Here is a 20,476-nt window from a genome sequence, read left to right as displayed (position 1 = left end):
GTTCAAGATGGGCTTGTGTGGCAAGTGTTTATACTCGCTGAGCCATCTCCCCAGCCCCTGAGTTTTTATTTCTCATCCTTATGAATTTAATGTAACAATGTTAATATGAATTTAATGCATCTGTAAATCTGTAATTTTGCCAAGATCTTCACAGAAATCAGCACTCCTTTATGAATTGTTATATAAATGCATGTTTTTCATATATACATGTACATATGTTCGTATGCATGTATGGGTCTCATCACAGTCCAGGATGACTGAATTCCAAGCAACCCTCTTGCCTCAGCCTCCTGAGTGCTAGGATTATAGGCATGCACTACCATGCCTGGCTTATGAATTTCAAGCCTCTCACCTCATCTGACTACTTGTGTACCCAGGAATACATCATCTTTCTCTCTGCACCCATACACCTGTAATAAAAGTCAGTGTTTTAGGATTCGGTTGCATAACATGTTTTCAAACAACAGGGTACCAAAGGTCTCTGTATCACCATGGTTATCACATAGCACAAGAAGAAGGAGAGAAGGCTGGACAGCGGACACACTGATAGGGGTTTTGAAAATTATTTTATTGTTACATTCCAAAGAGGATGTAGGAAGAAAAAAGCCAGTTATCCAATAACTGTTAGACTTCTCAGAGAGAGGCAATCTGAACTCCAGTCCCAGTTCAAAGCTGCCCACATTAGTTCAAATAGCTGCCTCTCAGCACAATAGGAAATGCTGACCAGTATGTGTATGCCATTCATCCAGGGAGGCTTGGGCTTAAGAGAAAATGTCTTATTCTAAATGTTCAAGTCCTTAGAGATACTAGAAGATGAGGAAGACCACACACACGGAGACTGTGTTTAGTTATTAGAGTAAACTAGCAAACGGCCAGTTTGTTCTAGGATGTGCTGCATCAGACATCACAGCGCACAAACGAAACAAGTCTGCATTTCGTGAAGAGCCGCCAGGCATTTTAGATCCAACTTACCAAGAAATGCAGCCACAGGCCAACCAGAATCTTAAGTAATGTAGTCAGTGCAAGAATCATGTGTGGAGGCCAGCACGTGAGAGCTGGCTCCACTGGAAATACTGACGAGTGGAAGAGAAGGTCTGGTGTATTTACAAGTCTGTCTAGTAAAGAGACCTGAGGAAGCTGTGTCACACTCCCAAGGCCTCCATTCCTTCTCCCACCACGGAAAAACAGAAGGAAAAACCCACCTGGAAATTATCTTGAAAACCAAGTTAGAACTGTGTAGTGAGAAAGAGAGCTTGTTCCAGGCACAGGACTTCAAGATAACTCACAGGCAGCTTAATTTTATTAGTAAAAGTCACAAGTAGGAAAAGGTTTACTGGCTGACTTGGAACTGTGTGCTTTAAAAATGTCTCTATTAATACATTAACAAGAAAAAATACTAAGCATGTGGGTCTGCTTCCAACTTTGAGTCTTCCTCCATCCGGCAAGGAGTGTGTAAAAACAACAGGGTATTAAAACCCAAAGACACCCAGTCAATTCTTCCCAGTCGTCTGCCGTGGTTTTTCTAGTCATCTTGATTCCGATTCCCAGTTAGCTGAGGACAACATGTCGGTCGAAGACAGACTTTCGCTGCTCCTGAACCTGAAGCTTCCAGCGCTGCTGTGCATACTCCACCTTGTTTAGAACATTGGCTCTGCTGCGAGAGCGGGCCAGCACGTCATGGGCATTTGCAAAAGGCTGGTGATCCTGAAAGTCAAGGTGGAAACTGTCAGAGATGGGGGGAGCTGCATAAAACACGCGCAGAACAAACAGCCTGTGAGCCAGACCAGGGACAGGGGCTTCTGCCCTTCAACTATTAGAAGCAGGACAAACTCAGCTACAGAAGCAGAAGATTCCAGAGACAGGAGCAATAAAGGGTACGTGAGAAACACATCCTTAGGTCACCATTTTCAAAGGCATTTTCTTTAAGAAGCAGTCACCAAGTCAATGATAGTGGTCATTTTTGTTAAAGAGAAGTCTTTCCTGGTTAGTGGGAGAATAACGTCTATTTTCTTGGGCCAGTGAGATGGCTCAGCAGGCAAAGGCACTTGCCACCAAGCCTGACCTAGTTTGATCCTGGGGCCCACATGTTGGAAAGAACTGACTCCTTCAAGTTGTCCTCTGAGCTCCACATATCCTGAGGCATGCATGTGCCCACACTCCCACCCCTGTCCCCTAAATAAACAAACTAATTATTTTAATACAATTAAAATTTTTAAAGGGACTAGAGACATGGTTTAGCAATTAAGAATGCTTGCTGCTCCTCCAGAGGACCTGTAAGGCAGCTCACAATTGCCTATAACTCCAGCTCCCAGGGATCTGACGCCCTTTTCTGGCCTCCCAGGATACCTGCAAAAATGTGCACACACAGCCATATAAAAATTTTTAAAACCTTAAAAAATTTAGTCATTTTCTTGTGCCCTTCTTTCCTTTAAGATATGGTCTGACCACATCACCCAGGCTAGCCTGGAACACTACATTGTCCAGACTGACCTCAAACTAGTGGTCCTCCAACTGCCCACTCCCAAGACTAGAACTTCAGGCATACACCACCTATACCTCGATTAAGAAAGTCTGTTTTCAGGGCTGGAGAAATGACTCAGAGGTTAGGAGCACTGGTTGCTCTTCTAAAGGACCTAGGTTCAATTCCCAGCACCCATATGGCAGTTCAGAACTGTCTATAGCTCCAGTTCCAGGGGATCTGGCATCCTCACACAGACATACATGCAGGTAAAACCCTGATGTACATAAAAGATAAATCTTAAAAAAATAAAAATAATAACAAAAAAACCTTCAAAAGCTATGACTTGTAGGTCCCTTTAAAAAAAAAAAAAAGAAAGAAAGCTTGCTTTCACATTCCTATCTCCATGTAGATATTAATGTAGGACTTTCCTCTGTATTGGTCAAAACTTAATAGCTCATTTGTGGCAGAGGCGAGCTCTGTCTTTCCATTTCCCAACTCCCATTATATCAGAACTGACATGTCCACCTAGAGCGGCTAGAGCAGCCAGGAGCTCTCAGGGCCATATCTTGGCTGGTCTTAATGTCTCTCTACTTTCTAGTTTTCTCTCTTCCGGCTCTGCAGTGAGACAGAGCTCATGTGTTTTAGTGTCTTCTCTTATCATGGAGAGTGAGGGCTGGCTTACTTCAGCATGTCTAATCAACAAAAACTTACATCTTTCATTGCAGAGAACTCCACGGCTTCAACGTTAATTGCTATCTTAGGAAAGAGGCTAATGAAGGTTACCCTAGTTTGCGTACAAAGCCAGATTCTCCTGTCAAAATAAACTGATTCAACTGGATGTTTGTAGTCATTACACAGAAAACCACCCCACTAATCTACCTATGGATGAGATGTCAACACAGCTGCCCACATGACAAACAGCTTCAATTGTAATTTACTGCTTTTTATTTTGCTTTTTCCTTCAGTTTTTCCTCAACCCCATGTCAGCAAAGTTTCTAGATGTTCCAACACAGGCCAAGCCTCTTAAATTAGGTTTGCTGACAGGAGAGATACAACACTATTCTGCTGCGCGTAGGCAGCAGGCAGGAGTGGGCATGGCATGGCAAGCTATGCACAACCACCTGACTGCATTACAACTGCCACTGCCGGGGTCTTACCCACTTGTGTCTCTACAGCAAAGCGTTTCTACTGTGTTTACATTCCCGAGCATTTTCTAGAGATGTATTTATTTGTTACATGTGGGTGTTTTTCCTGCATATATGTCTGTGCACCATGTTCATACCTAGTGACCATTTAGGGCAGAAAAGGGCGTCAGATCCCCTGAGTCTGGAGTTAAAGATGGTCGGGAGCCAGCATGTGCGTACTGGGAATAGAACCCGTGTCTTCTGCAAGAGCAGCCAGTGCTCTTCAGCGTTGAGCCATCTCTCCAGCCCCTTACTTCTTTAATTTTTAAAATATTTATTTGTTCTTGTGTTTGGGTGTCAAAGGAGAACTTTACAGGGTCTGTTTTCTCTATGCATCGGTAGCTGAGTTCCAGGGACGGACTCAGGCTGCTCAGCTTGCTCAGCTTGCTCAGCTTGCTCCTGTAGTAAGCTCCTTTCCCCGCTGAGCCATCTTTCTGGACCTCAAAGCAGCTTTTTGTTTTACCTTTTAAAGATTTACTGTGTTTCGAATTATGTGCATGTGTGTAGGTGTGTACACACGAGTGCAGGTGTCCACAGAGGCCAGAAGAGGGTGTCAGATCCCCTAGAGCTGGAGTCACAATTGTGAGCCACTGGACATGGGTACTGGGAACTGAACTTGGGTCCTCTGCAAGAGCAGTGTTCTTAACTGCCAAGCCACCTCAAAGGCTTTCTATAAGGCATCCTTGTCTTCTTTATCAAAATGTCCTCCACTTTTGTTTAACTTAGGTGGTATCTTTTGCAAATCTCTTATTTAACTCCACAAATGAAAACAATAAAGACAATGCTATCAAGTCTAAGATGTTCCCCAGACACAGAAAGAAAGGTAAAGAAAGAGGACGGTTAGCTGGGCATGGTGATGTACACCCCAGTTCTTGGAGGGCTGCTGCAGGATGGAGGCCAGCCTGGTGTATACAGCAAGTTCTAGGTCAGTCAGGGTTACAAGTAAGACCCTGTTGAGAGGCAGAGAGAGATTGAGGTGGGAGGTAAGAGGGAGAAAGAGAAGAAAAACATAAAAAAAAAGAAAGCAAACGGCTAAAGTTGTAGCATTGCTTGGTTTCCAATAGGGAAATAAACTGGCCCAAGGTCACTTAACAAATTAGCATACAGAGACACCAACACTCTGTGTGCCTAACCTTAAGTTGGTGTCATGGCCTCCCAACACACCAAACTGTTTCGGGAAGATTACTATGGGAAAATGGTGCATCAGTGATTTTGTATATAAAATATTATTACCATTGGTTTATTTGGACATAAACAACACTAGCAAGAAGGAAGTACTTTATCAGAGACCCTCTCAGTTACACAGTCCTGTCACCTACTCCTCAAGGTAGGGGAAGAGAAAATCCTAAGGAACAAACTCAAATGACTAAACAAACCAGTTAATCCTTTTGGTCTGCAATCCACCTCCAGAACAAGATTAGACTAGCTGCTCACAGACACAGGGAGAATGCAAATAGAGATTTCCACTTTCGTGTGTTTGTTCTTTTTACACCTGATAAAATTACAATGAATACAAAGCATGCTTTAGTGGAATGTTTAGATAATAGTGATGATGTGTCCCGGATATATGATACAACAAATACTACCATTGTTTGAAGTGAACCTCTTGACTAATTGTAATAACTTTTATCTGCCTTAAAACAGAATAAAAAATTGGGGAAAAATTTAAATGCCTTAAAATTAACCTTTAAAAAGTACATACTGAAGAGCTCCCATGTTAGCTAAGCAGTTCATACGAACTGAAATTTAACTTCTATTTGTACAGTTAAACTCACAGCTTTGTTTGGAAAACCTTTCTCTGTCTAGAATCAGTTTGACAAATATCAGAGTCAGCTGTGACTCTTTGTGACAATGTTCTCCAATGGTCAGCATGTAGGAAGAATTAATCACCCATGAGCAAAGTGGTTACTAAGCACATGAGCCTATCAATCAGTGTCACTCTCCATGTTTACATCTACACATTTTTGCACCAGTTTACATTCTGCATGTTTTACACTAACATTGCCTCTGAGTCGGCAGCAGGTAATTAATGCTGAAAGATACATGTAAAGTCCGCATAAACTCCTGTGCTAGGAATGGAAACACTGTGAGGCCTCCGATAGATACTTTGTCAGTAGTTCTCAACTGGTAGTGATTCTCTCCCCTGCCAGGTTTCTTGAAGGCAAGGTTTCTTCACAATAAAGGGTAATTTAACTCTAGTATCTACAGAGTCAAGGCTGAGAATGTATAAATGGAAAACATTTGAGACTCTACTGCTTCTTACATATAAGTTCTCTCTGGCATTAATCTTACTGTCTGCTTTATGTGTGTATTATGTTTAAGATTTATTATTTTTAATTATGTGTATGTATGTGCACGAGACTGGAGGCCAAAGGCATTAGAGCCCCCTGGAGCTGGAATTACAGGTAGTTGTGAGCAGTTTGGCATGGGTGCTGGGAATGAAACCCAGATCATCTGCAAGAGCAATATATGCTCTTAACCACTAAGCTCTCTCTCTCTCTCTCACTAAGCTCTCTCTCTCACTAAGCTCTCTCTCTCGCTCTCTCTCTCTCACTAAGCTCTCTCTCTCGCTAGCTCTCTCTCTCTCCCTCCCTCCCTCCCTCCCCCTGGCCCTTTAGTTTGTTTTAATTTATTTTAAATTTGACACAGGTTCTTAAGTAGCCTAGGCTGTCACTGAACTTACTATGTAATCAAGAATGATCTTTAACTCCTAATCATACTGTCCCTACCTCCTAAATCTTGGGATCACAGGTATGTACCACTACACCCAGCCTATCTGTGCCTGTTTTTGTTTTTAAATTTTTACATATTTTATTATATCAGATCCCCAGACTTACCTTTCTCTCAGCCTACCAATCTACTCCTGGAATTATTTATTCTTAGTTAAAATGTTGGTTTGGTGTATTATGATGTGTATGTGCATGTATTTGTGTGTGGCAGTGCAGACCCATGGGCATGCCGAGGCACGTGTGTGGAGGTCAGACAACAACCTGAGGTGTCCCTTTTGTTTGAGGCAGGGTCCTTCCTTTGTTGTTCACTGCTGCATACACCAGGCTAGTGGCCCATGAGTTTGAGGATTCTCCTTCTCTGCCTCCCATCTTGTTGTAGGAACACTGGGTTTACAGACATGTGCTACTGCACCCAGCTTTACATGGGTTCTGAGATTCAAACTTGGGTCTTTCTGCTTGCACACCAAATCCTACTGAGCCATCTCCCCAAGCCTCCCCTTAGAATTCTTTAAACCTATCTAGGTGTTTTAGTAAGCTAGGTGTGGAGCAGTATGCCTGTAGATACCTGTAATCCTTGAAAGGCTGGGCAGGGGGTGCTAGGTGCTCTGCCTAGTAGGCTGCATGTATGGCTTGCTGGAACAACTTCTTCATAGAGAGATACACACTAAAGTTAGAACTCATTTCAGCACCTCAGTGAGGACCTGCACTTCCATGAAAACATCTGCCTATGGCCATCTTCACTCATCCCAGATGAGGGCAGAGACTGGCAGTGAGCACCTCAGTGAGGACCTGCACTTCCATGAAAACATCTGCCTATGGCCATCTCCACTCATCCCAGATGAGGGCAGAGATTGGCAGTGAGCAGCTCCTGCAGTGCCAGAACTTACCCCAACGTCATCATCACTCTGCAACAGCTGTGAGTGTCCAAAGAGGCGCCTCTTCAGGATTGGCTCAACTAAGGTAAGGTACACCATGTACAGAAGTAGAAGGCCCAAAATAGAGAGATAAATTATAATGGTAACCTAAAGGAAAATGAAAAGAAGTTACCCTCTGTTCAGGCCGAGAACTCTGTTTGTTTGGTAACAGTGACATTACAGTGAAGACAGAAAAACTACTCAGCGCACAGGATTTCTGTACCAGCCAGAGTCCAACAGGAGAGGCAAACTAATCCACCAAAGCAGGAAAGGAGGGAACAAAGCTTCGCCTTTGGATCTTTTTGTGGGTCCCCACCGACTGCTCATCATTCCCCAGCATGGCCTGCACAGCTGTTTTCTTTCTTCAGCTGAACACGGCAGCTGACATTCAGCAGTATCACTGCCAGAGCAACCAAAGGCGTCCTAGCTGAAACTGTGACTCAGGTGGATTTCAACAGACCACTCCTTGAGGTAAGTGGAGTTACGAAAAACACTTGTTAGGATAGTGATTTTTTTCAGGATATTAATTCACATGCTGCCAAAGGCACAGCATACACTCAGCTGGCTATAATAACACAGAAAACACCAACAGCTGGCCAAGGCATGGAGAGGAAGAACACACTGCTGGCAAAATGGTGCAACCACTTTGGAAAACTGTCTGGCCATCTCTTAGACAAACATAAACTTACCACTCTGAGGAATTTTTCCAAGAGAAAAACAAACATATATCCATACAAAGACACTCATGACAGTATTATTCATAATATACATATGGAGATAATCTAAATATTCATGAACTGAAAAACAGTCGTATAATGGAATACTATTTAGTAATAACATGAAGTCCTGGTGCATACCACAAGTTAAACAAAACAAAAAGTCACAGAGGACCACATATAACTTTACTTACATGAAATATTAAGATGTATGTGTACAGGTAGAAAGTTAAATAGTGACCATTTGGGATCAGGGACAGAAATGTTTTAAAAACTGAAGTTTAAGATGTTGTTTTAATCTACTAAATTATCTACATAAAAGTGAAAGAATTTTAGGATATAAATTATACACTTAAAAGGTCTGTTAAAAAGCATATGGGCTAGGCCTGCAGTTCAGTGGTTAAACATTGCCCTGTTAGGCATGAGGACCTGGGCTCCACAAAAAGAGGTGGGTTGGAGAGATGACCCAGCAGTTAGCACTGGCTGTTTCTGGAGGACCTAGGTTCAGTTCTCAGCACCCACATGGAGACTCATAACTGTCTGTAACTCCAATTCCTGAGGTCTGATGCCCTCTTCTGACCTCCACGAGCACCAGGCATGCAAGTGGTACATAGATATGCAGTCAAAATCAAAACATCCATACATATGAAATAATAATAAAATAATAATACTTTAGGGGGCTTGAGAGATGGCTCAGAAGTTTAGAGCATTTGTTGCTCTTTACAGAGGACTCAGGCTCAATTCCCAGCACCCAAATGGTGGCTGATAACCATCCATAACTCCAGTGCCAGAGGATCTGATGCCTTCTTCTGACCTCTGCAGGCATAGGCATGTACATGGTGCATAAACACACATGTAAGCAAAACACTCCTATGCATAAAGTAAAATCAGTAAATCTTTTTAAAAATTGGTGGAAAGAGGAAGGGCAGGGAGAGAAAAGAGCAGAACATGACAAACCCAAGGCATGATGAGATTTCCCTACAGGGCTGGGTCCTGCTGAAATGCTTGTGACTGATGCCCTGCATTCACTATGAGGCCTTTTTCTTTTTTCTTTTCTTTCCTTTCCAAGATAGGGTTTTTCTACACATTACTGTCTATCCTGAAACTCACAGAAATCTGCCTGCTTCTGCCTCCTGAGTTATGAGGCCTCTTTTTTTTTTTTTTAGGAAAGGAACGGGAAGCACAATCTTAAGACAAACAAACCTGAGAACAACCACCCGTCACCATAATAAAGTAATTGAGTTCATTAGTGACCTAATGTGGTGAGTTGTCGACACTCCATTTCAGGACCTGAAGACCTGGTTACATGTTTACAATAGTGACCAAATGCATAATTCAGTCAAGGGTTGTGAGGGCAGGGGCAAGATGACTTGATAATGTTGTCTCACTGGCCATTAGCATACATGATCCAGAGAGAAACTACGATATCTTTCCAGAATATGCTAATTATTTACAGCACATTTTAGAGCCATTTCACTTGTCTGTTTAACATATCCTAACTGATCCAGAAAGCAAGAGCAGGTCCATTATTACTTTCAAGAAAGTTCAAATGTTTCTGTCTTTTCTGGAGAGCATGTGCGAGTGTTTGTGCATGCATGTGTGCATGTGACTATATTTATATTTCACCTTGATTGTGACAGAGCTTCTTTCTTCATATTTGCATTCACAGCGTAGACAGTATGCTTCTACGTCAGGCCCCCGCACAGGCATGGGCTCCACAACATGAAGGCAATCACTGAAAAAACAAGGGCAAAAGACTGCAGAAGCCTGGCTTCATATTTTCCTGTCTCTGATCAAAACTTCTCCTGAAACTCAGAATGTTCATTGAGCTTACCCAAAGAAATAATATAAGAAATGAATAATTAATAAATCAAAGTAAAATAATTTCCTCTCTATTAGCATTTTGGTAAGATTAAACAGTGTAAGAAGCCAAAAGACAATGGCTGTCTATGTCCAAGTTGCTATTACTAACAGTTTCAGATGCCCTAGAAAATCCCAAACTGTATATAAAAAAAAAAAAAAACTATTTGCCAAAACAAGTCATATTTAGACTTGCCCAGTTACCAAGCAAAACTCCTTTAAATGCTTTAAAGTGACATAAGGCATTATTTAAATACTATCTCTTGTGAATTAATCACATTTTAAATTTTCATTCGTGTGTGAGAAGAAGCGTGGTGTACACGTATGTGTGTGCAGGTACACATATCAGAGGTCAGAGGGGAGTATCCAATATCACTCTTCACCTTGTTCCCCGGAGACAAGGTCTCTCCCTGAAACTGCAGCTAGGCTGGCAGCCACAAGCCCCGGTGGTCCTCCCGCCTTTGCTTCCTACATCTCTGGGGTGACAGGCACACACGGCCACACCTGGCTTTTTTATGTGGGTGCTGGAGATTCCAACTCAGGTCATCATACACAGCCAGCATTCTTACCCACTAGGCCTTCTTCCCTATCCCAATTAACATCATCGTCGTCGTCGTCGTCGTCGTTGTCGTTATATATTATTATTATTTTGGCTTTTCAAGACAAGGTTTTTCTGTGTATCTCTAGCTGTCTTGGAACTCATTCTGTAGACCAGGTTGGTCTCAAGCTCTGTCTGCCTCTGCTTCCCAAGTGCTGGGATTAAAGGTGTATGCTCCCAATTAACATTATTTTTAATTGCCACAATATAGCATATGAATGGCTTATTAAATTTAATAGAAGAGCAAATTATGAAATGCTGAAAGGTGGACCCCTAAAGCGACAGTTAGAAATAATTACATTCTTGGCTAGCCATGCTGGCACATGTTTTTAATCCCAGCACTTGGGGGGCAGAGACAGGCAGATCCCAGGCCAGCCTGGTCTACAGAGCTAGTTCTGGGACATGCAGGGGCTGGAGAGAGGCTCAGCAGTTAAAAGCACTTCATGTTCTTACAGAAGACCTGGGTTTGGTTCCCAGCCTTGCTATCAAGCAGCTCACAACCACCTATTACTCCAGTTTCAGAAGATCTGATGACCTTTGACCTCCAAGGGCACCTGCATGTATAAACCCATTTTATATACATATAAATTAAAATTAAATTTTAAAGTATTTTTGAATGAAAAATGAAGTATACAAAAAATAAGATAGAGATACCTTATTTTTAAAAAATGCTACCAAAAATATCTTTTCTAGGAATCTGTCATTTTCTAAGAATCTGTCATGAATGATTACTTTCCATTTTGCAACCGTGTATGTGAGGTGTGTGCTCATGCTTGAGCAGTCTCGCCGGCCCTTGCTTCCACTTTGGTGTGTCTTCATTAGTCATCTCTGACTGCCTCGAGAATGCTATGACAGCATCTTATCTTAGCCAAGCCATCCCTCTTGGGGGCACTCGGTGTTCTGAGATGATTCCTTCTTTGACCTACCAAAATGTACCTTTGAATGTTCTGTTGCTCTGAACTATACCATTGGAAACAAAGCTCAAAATGGTATAAGTAATAAAAACTTCAGGTATCGACAACAAGTAATTTAATTTGAACAAAAGCTGGACACGGTGGCATATACCTATAATCCCAGCACTTGGAAGGCAGAGGCAGGATGATTCAGAGTTCCAGGCAGGCCTGGGTTATATATCGAGACCCCGCTTCAAAAAAGGCAGGAAGGAAGGAAGGAAGGAAGGAAGGAAGGAAGGAAGGAAGGAAGGAAGGAAGGAAGGAAGGCAGGCAGGCAGGCAAAAGGAGAGAAAGAGAGGGAGGGAGGGAGAAGGAAGGGCTGTGCAGGGCTGAAGCAGCAGGAAGGCTGTGTCTGACTAACCCATAATAAACAGAGCTAGCCCCAAGATGTGGCTCAGCCACTCTCAGCAACTAGGAAACACCCCCACCTAGTGCTCAAAGGAAGAATCAGCTTTGACTGCGATCCCAAAGACAAGCCAGGGCACTACTTTTAGCTTTCCTTGTTTTAAACCAACTATCCCAAGTCAATGAAGAATTAAAGTCAACAACTGGACAAAACAAAAGGCCCAGGGAACAAAAGGTTAAAGTGTATTTAGGGACTAACAGATACCCGGATCCTCAGGGAGCCATAGTATCCTGGTAGACCATAACTTGCCTGTCTTTCCAAACAAGTTAGAAATCTGCACTATCAGTGGGAACATACATGAGCAAAAGACGTACAAGTAAGGGAAAGTAGAAGAGATGGGAAAAAATCCTATTAGGTCTTGTTTTCAATGATTTTCTTTTTTTAAATTTATTTATTTTTATTTCAGGTCCATTGCTGTTTTGCCTGCATGTATGCCTGTGTGAGGGTGTTGTATCCCTAGAACTGGAGTTACAGACAGCTGTGAGCTTCCATGTGGGTGCTGGGAATTGAATCCAGGTCCTCTGGAAGAGCAGCCAGTGCTCTTAAGCGCTGAGCCATCTCTCCAGCTCCTCAACTATTTATTCAAAGCTCCTTATTTTAATTTATAGCCAGGGATGAAGACATGGCCCTGTATCATCATAGAATAATAAAAAGTTAACAACAGAAATTAGTATTAAACACTTAAAAAGTGAGTTCAGTTGCTACTCCACTAATACACATCACATCTGTTACTGATAAGAAAACAAACTGATTATACACATGTTCAACATTTTTGGGAAAATTATAGAAGTAACTTAAAGATGTATTTGAGGACTGGGGATACTGTCCGGTGGGGGAATGTTTGCCCAGAACTTACAAGGCCTTGGATATTATCTCCAATACAAAAAGAATTTGAGCTTGCATGTATCATATAAAATAACCTGCTGGTACAACAACTTTAAAAATATACCCCGATCATTAGCCCGGCATGGTGGCACATGCCTTTAATCCCAGCATTCAGGAGGCAGAGGCAGAGGCAGGCAGATCTCTATGAGTTTGAGACCAGTTTGGTCTACAAATCAAGTTCCAAGACAGCCAGGGCTGTTACACACACACACACACACACACACACACACACACACACAAAAAAAAAAAAAAAAAAAAAAAAAAAAAAAAAAAAAAAAAACCTGTCTCCAAAAACAACAACAACAAAACAATAACAACAACCAAAAACCCAACCCCAATCACTTTGTAACATAGAGATCTCTTTTAAGAGATCTCTTAAGTGGAACACAGACCTTCACACACTAAACAGACTAAACCTAAATGCGTATTGTGGCAAGAATAAACAATGGCACCAGAGAAACTAAGTGTGCTCAAAGTCAAACAGGACAAATGTGACAGAACAAATTTAATCTTGCTTTCAGATTGCTGCTCACCACAGAGCTGTGAAATCAGGCACATGCCGAAGCACCCATTACTTGGTGCTACTCCCCGTCAATTTCCACTGTGGTGTGACATCACAGTCCCACTGGGGGAAGGACATCTGTCCTGCTGTATAACCTGCCCGCTTCTTGTTTCAGGCACGTAAGAAAAATCTGTCATTTTTTTAAGGTCCACTGGGATAAACCGAGAAAGCTGTTGGTAGTCAACTAGTTAATCAGGATCCCAGTCATAGGCCTGCCTGGCTGCCTAAGGGCTGAACGATCACAGTCTCAACGTTCTCCGAACCCACTGACACATACCAAAGGAGAAATTCCGACACACATACTTCATTCTCATTCATGCCCGACTCTCTGAAACTTTTAAATATAGTCTCCAATATTTCACAACATATCATCAAAACTTAAAAACTGTAGCCTGGGAAGTAGAGGCAAGAGGAGCAAGAGCATGAAGCCAGCCTGCTGTCGAAACAAGTGCCAGGTTGATCTGGGCTACATAGTAAGATCCTGTCTCAAAACAAAAAACAAAAGCAAATTCCAAACCAAAACAACCCCCCACTCCCAGAAAAAACTGTATGAATTGTAAAAATTATAAGCCAGGAGCTGGAGAGAGGGCTTGGTAGTTAAGAGTGCTAGCTACTATTGCAGAGGACTCCAGTTCGGTTCCCAGCACCCAAGTTGGTCATCTTACAAGCACCTGTAACACTAGCTCCGGGAGTTCAATATCCCCTTCTGGTCTCCACAGACACTCACACATGTATGCATGAACACATACAAAAATTTTTAAAGTGCTTAAAAATTATACATCAGATAAAGAAGGCTCAACTTATCTTTCACTGAGAAGTGAGAGATCCCTGACCAAAGTTTAAGAGGGCACAAGAGACCTTGGTAGTTCAGGCACAACAAACTCAGTCCCATCCCCATATGAAACCTCCCAGCCTAGAGCTTTCTGTTTGGGCTACAGCATTCCTTTAGATTCATATCATGCACTCAGGACTCTTGGAGTCTCATTTTTTCCAGATAGAGAATTTAACACTTTTGCTAAAAAAAAACTAAATGAGACAATGTATGAATATTCTGAGTTAACTGTAAGAACTACAGAAAGAAATGTGACAGGTGATTTCTTGACCCATAATACTTACCAATCTTTCTGAGATATGTTCTTATTATAAATATGTCCAGGATTCTCTTTATAGGGAGGGCAGATACATTTACACCTCACATCTTCAAAATTCTGTAATGAAAATGAAAGCATCATAACTTGGTTGTATTAGCATCAATAATTAAAAAAATCTGGACACATCCACTTTGCTGAGTATCTTGTCAGGTGTTCTAAAACAATCATAAAGATTTAGTTTTGAGAGACACAAGTTCCTAAAGCCCACAAGTCCTGACCTGTGATTTATTAGACCCACTTATGAACCCATGACAATCCAGTTGTGTCATCATCTCCTGACACCAGAAAGACACGTCAGTGACAGATAATGGGGCCTACCAAGAGAAATGCTGGCATGAAAGGACTGGGGAGAATCCAATTCAAAATTATTTATAAGCAAGTCCCAATTCTAGGCTGGGGGTGGATGCAGCTCAGAGCTAAAGCATGTGCAGCATGCAAAAGGCCAATTCAACCTGCAATGCAACAAAAACGTGGGGAAAGCCAGAATTCTTCTAATTTCATTTTCTCTAACTTTTTTTCCTTTGGGGAGAAAGGCACCAAGCATGGCTAAAAGGGCCACGTTGGCTACTGACAGGATGAAGACCCAGAGGCACTCAGCCAGTGCTAGGAGGGCAGTGAAAGGGGAAGCAGCTTGAATCCTGCTGAATCTTGCTAACCTCCGTCCCCCCAGGAAACAGGGAGGACAACTCCTAGCAAAACGAGTTTCACCAAGCAGAGGAAACAGCCATTAAATGCTGGATGGAGCCAAGAGATGCTTCTTCAGCAAAGCGCTGTCTATTTGAGATGGCAGTGGCTCATTAGTCCCCAGAGAGACATGTCCACTGCTCCTATGTACAGAGCAATGTCTGGCAGAGCTGTTGACAGCTCCTAAATGTATTCAGCAACCACTGTGCCAGACCCGGTGTTCAGTGAGGGGTGACTCAGAGAAGCAGGAGTGGCTCCTGTTTACTGGGACAAATCCTATCAAGGAGAGATAGACAAATACATGTATTACATATATCATGACACACTACATAAAATGGTGATGTATGACATCCATGCAGAGTGTGCCGACAATATTTCAAAAGTTGGGAGACTTTCTGCTGTCCCTATTTCTGATAACATCAAAAAGATTGGAAAAAAAAACTGACCAAAACCATCTGCCTTCCTGTAACCTGTCTTTCCCAGCCCTTAATAATATTTAAAGATGTTATAAACCTCTTCTTTTAAAAATGCAGTATCACTATTTCCCCACCACATGGTGAATTCTTTCTATTTTGCCCCATGATGAGTTAGCTCATTGGGAAGAGAGCATATGTTTTCTTGATTCAGGGCAGCTCTGGGGCACCAGATAACGACATGAGGGGACCAGAACGGTTAAGAAACACCATGGGAGAAAGGATATGATCTCCCTCTCTTCTAGACCTGTTCTTCCCTTACCTTATCAGAAGAGGGAGGTGTAGGGTGTAGGGGTGTAGGGGTGTGTGTTGTGTGTGTGTGTGTGTGTGTGTGTGTGTGTGTGTGTGATTTCGTTCCTGGAGGGGGGCTGAGAGTATCAAGCTGGTGAGATGATTCTGTAGGTCCTCCTGGGGAGGGGTGGTTGCCACAAGAGGCGAGCCCCCACCATGGCAAGGAAATCTGTTCATGGATGAGTTGAGAGGAGCTAGTCCTTAGTAGGGAAGACTTCGGGGAGATGAGGGTTTCCCATCATTTGGGTTGGGGCCTGAGGGCTGGTGAAGGGCGGGAGTGGGCTGCCGGAGTTTAGGGGTGGAAAGTTCAAAGCTCCCAGGGCTGGAAAGCTCGTCAAGTTCCGGGTGTGGGCTGTCGGGGCTGGGAAGGGACGTGTCAGGAGGTGGAGGAGTTGCAGACCCGGCTCCGGGCACTTGTCAGGGGCTGAGGTTTAAGAAGCTCTGGGAAGGGCCGGCCCGGGCTGTGAAGCAGGGGATCTGGCTGTCGGATTGGGAGAACCTGGGAGTGGGGAGCTAGTGGGCAGCCCCAGTTTCAGCCAGGCCAGAGGCAGGGGCGGAGCTCCTGTCAGGAGCCGGGCGGGGCGGGACTCACCTTGGCGGCGCCTGTCAGCTGCGCGAACAGCAGCACGGACAGCGCCAGGCAGGACAGGCTGAGCCCGGAGCCCAGGCGCAGCAGGCCTCCGTACCATAGGCTTGCCATCGCGGGAGCCAGCCGCCCCAGCGAGCCCCGAGCCCCGCGCCCGGCTCGGGATCCGGCTCGGGATCCTCCGCCCGCACTTCCGCCTGGGCCTGCGCGTCACCGTCCGCGCCGGGTCAGCTGCGAGAAAGCCTCCGCCCCGGAAACGGTTCCGGGAGCGCCAGGCCTGCCGCGGCCGCTGCCACGGGACTGCGCTGCGATCTAGGGGCTGCCCCGGCCAGGGCTGCCGAGTCCTGCGGCTCCAGGAGCAGGCCACGCGGGCCGAGTCCTGCAGCCCGATGAGCCCCATCCCCGGGAGCTGCCGAGGCCGAGAGGGTGCTGGGCGCGGAGACCTGGCCGGGAGTGGCCCGGCGTCCCGAGCTCCGAAGCCCACCCGGCGGCGGGGGGTCGGAGCTCACTCAGTCCCTGGACTTTGGTACTAACCTGCGCTCTGCGCCTCCTGGATTCAGCTCCCTGCCGGGCTCCCAACGGTCGCTGTGGCTGCCCACGTGGGTGTGGCTTCCACTAGGGGCTGGCCGCCTTGGTGCAGCTTGGGGTTGGAAAGTGGGCCAAGACGGTGGAGCTGGGCTGGCTCAAGTCAGGCTTCCCTAGATGTGGACCGCCCCGGCAGCATCCCCCGCCCAGGACTGCTGGAGGTGGAGAATCCTTCTGGTCGCTATGCTCCTGTGAGGCAATGCCTATTTAAACCCCCTCAGTTCGGGGAGCGCTGACCATACTCTGCTGATACTTTAGAAGCACCTTGGAGAGGACGCAGTGCCTCATCACAACCTTTAGGGATTTACTGGAATGCCATCAGGGAAATCATTTCCCTTCAATAAGAGGGGACTGGATTCTATGAATTTTAAAATCTATTCCCAAGATACCCATTAATAAATAAATAAATGGGCCAGGCAGTGGTGGTGCATGCCTTTAATCCCAACACTTGGGAGGCAGAGGCAGGCGGATCTTTGTGAGTTCGAGGCCAGCCTGGTCTACAGAGCGAGATCCAGGAAGGGCACAAAGCTACACAGAGAAACCCTGTCACGAATCCCCCCCCCCCAAAAAAACAACAAAAAAAAAAAAAAAAAAAAAAAAAAAAAAAAAAAAAAAAAAAACGGTCCTTTCCTGGTTGGTACAAATGTTTTAACTACCGGGTAGAATTTTCTCAACATTTTTCTGCTGTATGATTCTTGTTGATGCTAGATTGAGATCCTACGCAAGGTGCTATAGCATTAAAAAGTATTTAGCTCGTTTTAGTCTTAAATGGCAACCAGCCCAGAGTGAAATCAGCAGGACTGGATGCTTTCTCACCAGTTTTTGTTGTTTTTTTTTTTTTTTTTTTTTTTTTTTCCCAGAGCTGAGGACCGAACCCAGGGCCTTGTGCTCGATAGGCAAGTGGTCTACCACTGAGCTAAATCCCCAACCCCAAGTTCTTGTAAAGATGCTGTCACACTGGGGCACTGGGACAGTTCAAGTCCTTCTAAGTGGTGTCCTGCTGATCACAGGACTGTCAGGATGAAATTTGTTGGTGAGACACTGTGGATCTGATTGCTAAAAGCTGACTTAGTAGCCAATTTGGATCAGCTTGAAGCTATAGATCTGACATCTAAAAGGAATATGTACTCTTTTGTGTGTGTGTGTGTGTGTGTGTGTGTGTGTGTGGTTTTTCAAGACAGGGTTTCTCTGTGTAGCTTGGAGCCTGTCCTGGAACTCACTCTGTAGTGTAGCCCAGGCTGGCCTCGAACTCACAAAGATCCAACTGCCTCTGAGTGCTGGGATAAAGGCACGTACCACCATCCAGCAGGAATATGTACTCTTGAGATAAAGCATAGGAACCCTCCTGTGCGACTCCTTCAAAATTCTTTTCAAAGGTTTGAGGGGGTGGCAAAGACTTAGAGGACCACAAGTGTCTCAGGCTGGTGGGTTATTTTCTTCTTTGTCTATGCTGTCTCAAACTTGGGGGCTCAAGTGATCATTCTCTCTCAGCCTCCTAAATAGCAGACTACAGATGTGAGCCCCCAAGTTAGGACCACCTCGTCTGTTTAGTGAAGAAGCACTAAATGCACTCGGTATGGGCAGAATATTAGAACTACATGTGCCAACTGAACATCTGAGGTGTGAGTAATCTAAACTGAACTATGCTGTAATCATATACTGTGTTTCAGAGTCAGCATGAGAAAAACGTAAAAAATGCCTTTATTTTAAAACACTGATTAAAGTTGGAGCTGGAGAGATGTCTCAGCAGTTGTGAGCACTTGCTGCTCTCGCAGAGGACTAAGGTTTGGTTTCCAGCACCCCCATGGCAGCTCACAACCTTCTGTAACTCCAGCTGGAGGGATTGGTTCCTCTTTTCTGTTCTCCAGTGGCTGGTTGTGCTGTGGTGCACATTCATACATACTGGCAAAACACTCATACACATAAAATAAACATTTTAAATAATGATTAACATTTAAATATTTTGAATATATTGGATTAAAATAATTATTAAATTTTACTTTAAAAAAATCAATATGGCTACTTGAAAATGTTTTGTTCTAGAATGCAGAATGTGGCAGCCATTAATGGAGTGCAACTGACCATAGACTGGAGGTTTAGTTTAAGGTCAAAAGAACAGCGATTGGGCAAAGCTGGTACAGGTATAGCTGAGGGCTTGGAAGAAGTGTATCTGCCAAAAGTAAATGTAAATTTCAGCTAACTTTAACAGAAGTGGAAGGCGCAGCTCCCCTTGCTCTGTGCTGCTTATACATGTATGACTCTTTCATGTACGTCAGGGATCTTTAATGCCAGAAAGCCTTCCTTGAACGTGTACATGTCTGATTTTGCAGATCTCTTTCCTAACTTACTTCATTATTGTAAAATTGTGTTTTCATATATGGCTTTGTGTTCCCACCCACTACCAAAATCTTGTGGGCCCTTTGAGCATAGGAACCTTTGTCTTAGTATCCTTGGATCTGGAGACTGAGAGCTAAGCATTAATATGGGGACCAGGGGAAGAGAAAAGAGGAGGGAAGGAAATTCCTTTAGTTGTCACAGGGATAGCAGGTACTTCCTCGAGTCCTTGTTTGATTTCTTTCTGATGCTGAGAGATGAGTGAGGTGTCCAAAGTGCAAATGGCAGAACCTGGGGAACTGAGGTAGATGAGGAAAGACCTCGACCAGGATCACTTTAGAGCCATTCTGTTAATACTGATGTGAGCACCCGTCCTCCTCCCTGCCCTCTTCCTGCATTTCCTGTAAGGAGGTTTTCCTACTCCCTTTGTTATTTCTTTTGTCATGCTAGGGATGGAGCCCAGAATCTCACACATGCTAGGCAAGTCCTTTTCTACTGAGCTGCATCCCAAGCCCCCACTCCATTCCCCTTGATTAAGAGGGCCAGGGTACTCTACAAGATCTGAGTTCTTACTTCTTAGTAAAGCCTAAAAAATTCTCTGTGGGCAATGATTAGGAAGGCTGGAGGAGTCAGAATTAAGAAGCCCCAGTGATGACTTTATCATGTGCCCCTGTCGGCTTGCCCTTATTAGTCTCCTGAAATACGAGGCTTTCTGCACTCTGTGAAACACGTCAAGTGTGCCTTACCATACGTGTTACCACTGACTGGTGCCCTTCAGTACCAGTAATCATGGGGCCAGAATGTCACTTCTGACCCTGGAGCTGCTGATGCCACTATGGCTGCTAAATTCTTGGGTTCCTAAAATACCAACAGTTGTAACTGGTGCCAGTGCTCTTAACCACTAAGCCATCCCTAGTCTCAGAACATTCAAACACATGAGACAGTCTGCCCTTTTTCTTCCCAAGTGTTGCTCTCAGGGCTTCATGTGTTCCATTTATGACTTTAACTAGGGAATCTTCCCAGAATCCCTCATTGGCCTTCACACTGATGACATTTCTCCATGCCTACTGCATAACTTTTGTTCTGGAATAATTTACCTTCCCT

The 20,476-nt window shown here is 44.1% G+C and overlaps 1 protein-coding gene across 2 annotated transcripts; it reads right to left on the bottom strand.

The window, feature by feature from the left end:
* Nucleotides 1–547: 547 nt before the first annotated feature.
* Nucleotides 548–17,068, bottom strand: Tmem9b (TMEM9 domain family member B). Of its 2 annotated transcripts, none has more exons than XM_028894643.2 (5): nucleotides 16,988–17,068; nucleotides 14,385–14,476; nucleotides 9,631–9,739; nucleotides 7,262–7,396; nucleotides 548–1,704 (listed from the first exon to the last, which is right to left on the bottom strand). In XM_028894643.2, exons 3-5 carry the CDS (start codon nucleotides 9,712–9,714, stop codon nucleotides 1,549–1,551), a joined length of 375 nt encoding a protein of 124 aa, XP_028750476.1. In that variant the 5' UTR covers nucleotides 9,715–9,739; nucleotides 14,385–14,476; nucleotides 16,988–17,068; the 3' UTR covers nucleotides 548–1,548. The 2 variants fall into 2 exon arrangements, with proteins under 2 accessions (XP_028750476.1, XP_028750474.1); XM_028894641.2 differs by lacking the exon at nucleotides 16,988–17,068 and adding an exon at nucleotides 16,460–16,668.
* Nucleotides 17,069–20,476: the final 3,408 nt, after the last annotated feature.

This window comes from Peromyscus leucopus, chromosome 1, assembly GCF_004664715.2.
Source record: "Peromyscus leucopus breed LL Stock chromosome 1, UCI_PerLeu_2.1, whole genome shotgun sequence".
Classification (NCBI taxonomy): Eukaryota; Metazoa; Chordata; class Mammalia; order Rodentia; family Cricetidae; genus Peromyscus; species Peromyscus leucopus.
The sequence above is the reverse complement of the archived record's forward strand: the minus strand, read 5'-3'. Positions and strand labels throughout refer to the sequence as shown.

Bases quoted from the DNA above. Each gene is read 5' to 3' on its own strand.
- Tmem9b (XM_028894641.2), bottom strand. From the start codon at position 16,567: ATGGCAAGCCTATGGTACGGAGGCCTGCTGCGCCTGGGCTCCGGGCTC. The intron at 7,397-9,630 runs GTGAAATATAAA...ATTTTCCTTTAG, and splicing joins GAAGCTCTGTCACAATCAAG to GTTACCATTATAATTTATCT. The intron at 1,705-7,261 runs GTAAGTTCTGGC...CTTGACTTTCAG, and splicing joins AGAGTGATGATGACGTTGGG to GATCACCAGCCTTTTGCAAA.